Genomic DNA, 6369 nt, shown 5'->3' with positions numbered 1-6369 from the left:
ATCATTTCATACAACTCTGGTCTGGAGACCATCAATAAAAGTAAGTAAGAAAATTCCTGCTCACACAGGAATGATGAATCAGCCATACACAGACTGAGCACTGACTGTATACCCACTGTCACACAATGAGAGGACAGGCTGACAGTGTAGGTCCCTGGACTCTCCCTCAGCACCTCATAACCCCACAGACCAAGGCGGAGCCTGCAGACCACAGAGTGGGCGCCGACTGGATATGAGCAGCCTACACCCGTACTGCAGTCTCTCCGGAGTACAGGCATGCCACTCTACTCTAGGGGCGCGGAAAAGCAGTTGCAACGGAAAAAAGTTTGGAGACCGTCCATAATTAGCTTTTTTGGTTCATCAAAATTTTATTAACAAAACCAGAGTGGGGGAGGCGAGGGTGCGCAGACTCCGCAGCCCCTCCCAGGCACAGAGAACGGGGAGGCAGAAGAACAGACAAGGACGTGAGGAAGTTCTGAGGCCTGTGGTAAGGGCAAACAGGCGGTCCAATGGTGGATGGGCACAGGGAGAAACTGAGGGACCGTGGGAGGTACATGAATGGCAGAGCAGACAAATGGGGGCTCCGGGGCCGCTCCCACGTGTGGCGCGCGAGCGGAGGCGTCTGGACCGCTGGGGTTCAGCGGTCGGCACTGGAGCGCAGGTCGGTCGTGAGCGGGTCGTGCTGGATGGTTTGGTGCAGCATCAGGGCCAGTAAGCCCGCGCGGTTGGTCATGGCGGTGCGGACGTTGCGCTCCTGCTCAAACAGCTCGTCCAGCTTGTACCACTGCCGGGGGAGCAGGAGGAGCCGTGAGAAGGGGCTCCCCGAGGCCCCCGCCCCGCCGCATCCGCTGCCGAGACCTACCACGCGCACGCGCTCCAGGTCCACCTCGGCACGCCGCAGCTTCTCCCAGCAGTAGTGGCGGTTGCACTGGCGCTTGGGCAGGCGGCAGAAGTCACCCGTGAGCTCGAAGACGTCACGTACAAGGGGGCACCCGCATACCTCGTCAGCTGGCACCTGCAGGGAGACCGGGGTGGGCATGAGTGCGGGGTGGTGAGTCAGGGAGGAGGACAGGAATGGGGACCGGGAGCGCTGGGAAGGAATGGAGAGGGGAGGAGGAGAGGAGGAAGGCGGGGGTTGGGGGGAGAGGAGTAGGAGGTGATGCAACAGGAAAAAGGAGAGGCATGCAGGGCAAGTGGGGGCTGTGGAAGTGGGCCAGCAGGAAAAAGGGAAGGGGGAGAGGGAGGAAGGGAAAAATGTGGCCGGGGGGAAGGGAGGGGGACAGAATGGGAAGAGCTGAGGGAAAAGCTTACTTTGGGGTCCCGTGAGTGCTCGGGGCACAGCACCTGGAGCCGCTTGCAGTATGTCTTGCTCTGAGGATTGTAGACATCGCAGAAGAGTCGTGTGGCCCTGGGGGTGTGGAGCAGAGAAGGTAGCAGAGGAAGCGGAGGGTGGCGCCCAGGCCCGGCCCCGCTAGCCCCCGCAGCAGCCACACTCACCCCTCGATGCGGGTCGGGTACATGGACCCAAAGGACGTCTGGCTTTCGTACTGGAGGGGTGAGCACAAACGGAGGGACTGTGGATGTGCGCCGCATGCCCTCGCGGGACGGCACCCCCGCCCCCAGGAACCCAGTGATGTCCCCACACCGTCCGCCCCCTCAGGCCGACACCCTGACCTTGGCGTAGCAGCGCTCCATGTGGCGCAAGGCAACACGTGGGTTGATGGGGTGCCCGCAGGAGACGCAGAAGATCTGCAGGTCCGTGTCATCGCTGTCACCCTCATTGCTCTGCACGGGGTGGAGGGGACGATGAGGCCAGGCGGGAGCAGGTACTGGGCCCTGTGCCGCTGCTGCGCCCGCGCCCGCTCACCTCCTCGTCCTCGCGCACAGCCTGCTGTTTGGCCCGCAGGATAATGGCCTCGAGCTCGTGGAATCGGCGCTCCATTTCCTGAAGGCGGGTGCGGGCGCTCTGCTGCTCCCGGCGGATGCGTTCGAGCAGCTTCTTGCCATGCTCCTCAGCAATGCAGGGGCTCTGCTGCCACTGCTGGATGCGCTGGGGGAGGATCTCGTAGATGCGGCTGCAGGGAGGTGGTGAATTGGGTGAGCAGAGAAGGAGGCAAGGCAGTAAGATGAGCGGGGTGATCCACGGGCACAGAGCAGATTGCTGACTCAATGGTGAAAGGATAAGGAACCAGGTGACCGAAGGGCAGATGGCTGGACGGACAGACAGACAGATGGGGGAGCAGGTGGACGGCCCGGCGGGTGCTTGGTTGACTGAATGGTGACTGACTGGCAGACACACAGAGGGCTCTGGTCATGCCCCACCCTGTACTCCCTGACTCCCCTGAACCCTCCGCAATAACTCACTTGGCTGCCAGCTTCATGCCGCAGTCGTCTGAGCAATACTTGGAGCCAGGCTGGGCAGCGCGCACACAGCCAGGGCCCAGGCACTGTGGCAGCGACGCAGGGTCCTTGGCGTCAGTGCGCTCTGGGTGCTTCCATTTGTCCTTGTGCTTCTGCTTCTGCCGATGCCGCTTGTATCTTTCTTCCTTCTGTGGAGCAAGACGGGCCAGGACGGGCCAGGGCAGGGCGCAGCTGAAGTCAGCCCCGGAGCCCTGTTTCCCCCTACACCCCAGCCCTTCAGCCCCTGACCTTCGCCCTCCCTCCCCACATCCACTGCACCCTCTCGGTCACCTTCTTCTCAGACTTCTTCTCTCGACGCTTCACGTGCTTCACTTTCACCGCCCTCTTCCGCAGCGCAGGGTCCAGGAACGGGGACTCCTCCGTGTCACTCATCCAGGGCTGCGAGAGGCATACGCTGACTCTCCTGTTCCACTCGTGACTTCCCCCCACCTGCTCGGTCCCCGCGTCAGCCTTCCATACCCTCTGCCTCCTCTCTCCTCGTTATGGACACTCTCTGCTTCTGTAACCTTTACCCTTCCGCCACGGGACACTCCGTCTGCTCACCAGGCTGTGGTCATCAAAGGCCCCTGCACAGAAGTCCTGGTACAGGTCAGGGTCCAGCGGGAGGTCCTCGTCTGAGAGCGGCTCGGGTGTAGCCGTAGCCTCAGGTGGCTCCTTGACTGCTGCTGATGCCACTGCCCCCTCGTCCTCGCGGATGCGCCCCAGTTTCTGCGATGGCTGTGGCTGCTGCTGGGCGGGCAGTGGCCGGCGAGGCCTTGGCAGGGACTCTGAGGGCGTCACTGGCGAGAGCTGCGGGGCAGAATCTCAGGACTGGCCCTGACCGCCCTGCCCGCAGGCCCCGCCCGCCCTGGGGGGCTGGACTCACCGAGGAAGGGAAGTACTTGTACGATTCCTGTGCCGGTGGGAGGAAGGCCCAGGTCAGCCCCAGGTGGATGGAGGGGGCCCTGCCCTAGCCCTTCCCACCAGCGCCCGACTCCACCAACCAGCCCCGCCTCGCCTCCCTAGACACACCAGCGTCCCCCGTCCCCCACCGCCAGGACATGCTTGGCCTTGCCCCAGTTGTGCTGACATGTCTGACCACCTAGGAACGCCTGGCCCTACCCTGCGCGTCTGGGGTTGGGGGCTCCCCCACTAGCCCAGCACATCTGGTCACACCCCACTCATCTGAACCAGCCAGGCCCCTCCCCACCTGTCTGCATGCAGTTAGGCCCCACCCCACCCAGCCCACCCATCCTAACCTCAATCAGCTCTTCCCAGACATCCTGGCCCCCCACCTGACCCCGCCCAGCTCTGCCCATGCTCACCCGGGCCCGAAGCTGGCACTGACGCAGCCGGCACTTCTGCCGGATCTTGTTGGGGCCCCCAAACTTCTTCATGTCTCGGCAGAAGTCACAGTGGCCACAGTCCTCGGTGCGCCGGCAGGCCTCACACTCGCCACACATACGGGCTGACCGTTTGATCTGCTGCTGCTGCTGGTGATGCTAACGAGAGGCGCCCACAACAGAGCTCAGGAACCGAGCAGGGCCTGAGATGGGATCACCTCCCCTAGCCCAGCCATCGCAGCCACTCACCTGGCTGGGCGTGGCCACCAGGGGCTGTGGAGAGGATTTGTGGGGCGAAGCAGAGCCCCGAGCAAGCATGGCCCCAACCCCTGTCCCTGACCCCGCCCGGCGCTGCAGGTCCAGATCCGGGGCAGGCCTCTTGCGCCCTCCACCCTCATCCCGGGGCTCACTGCCGTCTCGCTCAGTGCTGTCCCGCTCCCGTGACTTCTTGTGCCGATAGCGGATCTCCAGCTTGGGGTCCTTCTCTGCGGGGTAGAGGGTGGAGCCAGCGTGGGTTGGCACCGGGGGATATGGATGGCCCCAGAACTCTTTCTTCCTCTTCTCTCCTCTTCGGTCTCACCCGCTTGCTCTGTCTCCCTGCTCCAGGGCAGAGCTGTTCCTTCCGGTGGAGCTTTCTATCACAGCTCACGATGGAGCCTCCATTCCGGCTTAGCACTGACCAACAATCCCTCCGCCCACAGACACAGATCACTACTCCCCGTGAACCACCCAACTGTTAAGGCCCCTCCTCCTCCTCCCTGGCAGCCCCAGCTGCCTGCCCTGTCCACCCCGACCCCTCACCTCGGCACTCCCGGCAGTACCACTCCCGGATGGCCTTGGCCATCTTCTCAGTGATCCGGATGCAGTCCCCATGAAACCACTCATTGCAGTTGTCACAGCCACTGCGGAGGATGGGGCGAGGGAGGGAGATGTGAGGGGCCGGACCCATCGATCGGCCTCTCCCCACCCGGCCAGGTGTCCATCCCGCCCACCGCTCCCCGGCTCACATCATGAAGCAATTGATGTCTGGTTTGCGGCAGATGCAGTAGATGGGCGCGTTTTCCCCGTTCTCTGACTTGCTGTCCTCCCCGGCATCTGGAGGCTCTGGGTCTGAAGCATCCGCCTCCTGTGGGAGCCCCCATCATGGCTCCTTAGAGAACCCCCATCATGATGCCACGTCCCTCCAGTACAGCTCCATCACGGCTCACCACAGACCTCAACAGTCTGCCAACAGACTTCCCCCCATGGCTCCTCATAAATCTCTCCACCATAGTCCCCACAGACCACCCCCCTCACTCACCGCTGACACCCCCTTAGCCTGCTCATAAACGCCCATCACTGCCTCAGAACTTCCCATCGCTTACCCCACTGCCACCCCATCACTCTATTCACCCACTGAACTAGTTGCTGCTCCTTACAAACACCGCATCACTCACTACATTTTGCCCCCGTCATGGCTCCTCACAGACCCCCATCACCGGGTCTCAAGACAGCACGGTTCCCCTCAGATCCTCCGTTACTAACCTCACAGACAGCCCCGCCCCCCTAGATCCCCCGATACAGGCTCATCACGGCTCACTCCAGACTGCCCAGTACAACTCTTCGCAAACCCCTCATCACTCTGCACAAAGAATCCCCCATTCGGACCCCCAAGGAACTACCACTAAACTTCCATTACGGACCCCCATAATGGCTCATGACATAACTCTCAGATGGTTCACACACAAGTAAAAAATTCTGACCATCAGACCCCCATCATTCTAAGGCTCGAAACAGTCCCCCGCCCCATTCTGCCCACTGACTCCCGTTATGGTTCACCACAAACCCCCATGCGTCTGCCGATGGACACCACCATTTCCAACCCCACTGGCCTCTACCGCCGACTCCCTCCTGGGACCTCGTACTCACCATCTCTCCGCTCCCAGCGCACCCCTTCACGGACCCCGCCAGCGACCCGCGAACCTACACGGACCCCCTTAGCGGCGTCCCTGGCCGTTGCAAACGCGCCTTACAAGCACTTCCGCTTTTCGTCGCGCCTCCCAGGCACCGTACTCCTACTGCGCAGGCCCAGTGCGTCGGCTCCGCGACAAACAAGTCGGTCGCCCGCCTAGCGCTCCGACAGCCTCTCAGGCGCCGCCATCTTGACTACTGAGACCGTACAGCGGCGAGTCCTTACGTTCTCAGGAAGCATGGCCACGCCTGTATTTCTGGACGCCTCCATCTTGGAGTCTGATTCCGTAAGATGGCGTAGTCCGTACGTTCACTGGCAACACATGGCAGCGTGCTAATCGGCTTCCGAGAGGGCGCCGCCATCTTGGCGGTCGATTCCGGCGCCAGCAGCTGGTACTGCCTAGATGGTCACAGGGAAAGGGGTCCGCTTTAGGAACACTACCTGGATTAAGTCGCCCTCATATCACCGTAAAATCATTTTTCCCTTCTACATGTACTAATCGGCGCCGGCATACTGTGTGCCTTACGCTGGGAAGGAAAGCAGTCCCTTTGTCATATGCCTCCCACATTACCTCTGATTGAAGAAATTTTTGTGTATTGGGGCTGGCTTATACCTGATGTGGCCTGAACTTTATGTAAACTGGAACAGCCTGACTTATGGTGTGTCAAATATATG

At 61.6% G+C, this 6369-nt stretch overlaps 1 protein-coding gene across 6 annotated transcripts; it reads right to left on the bottom strand.

The window, feature by feature from the left end:
- Positions 1-343: 343 nt before the first annotated feature.
- CXXC1 (CXXC finger protein 1) lies at positions 344-5817 on the bottom strand. Of its 6 annotated transcripts, none has more exons than XM_059039794.2 (15): positions 5652-5816; positions 4751-4869; positions 4545-4645; positions 3993-4228; positions 3726-3902; positions 3287-3313; positions 2965-3210; positions 2692-2799; positions 2365-2549; positions 1868-2075; positions 1675-1785; positions 1498-1547; positions 1312-1408; positions 863-1015; positions 344-784 (listed from the first exon to the last, which is right to left on the bottom strand). In XM_059039794.2, the coding sequence occupies exons 1-15, from the start codon at positions 5652-5654 to the stop codon at positions 638-640; spliced, it is 1968 nt and encodes a 655-aa protein (XP_058895777.1). In that variant the 5' UTR covers positions 5655-5816; the 3' UTR covers positions 344-637. The 6 variants fall into 6 exon arrangements, with proteins under 6 accessions (XP_058895777.1, XP_058895779.1, XP_066871876.1 ...); XM_059039796.2 differs by having other exon boundaries at positions 4751-4893; positions 5652-5803; XM_067015775.1 differs by having other exon boundaries at positions 4751-4978; positions 5652-5788.
- Between the last annotated feature and the right edge of the window lie 552 nt (positions 5818-6369).

The sequence above is a fragment of the Kogia breviceps genome, chromosome 15, assembly GCF_026419965.1.
Source record: "Kogia breviceps isolate mKogBre1 chromosome 15, mKogBre1 haplotype 1, whole genome shotgun sequence".
NCBI classification, from domain to species: Eukaryota; Metazoa; Chordata; class Mammalia; order Artiodactyla; family Physeteridae; genus Kogia; species Kogia breviceps.
This window is presented reverse-complemented; position numbering and strand designations above follow the sequence as displayed.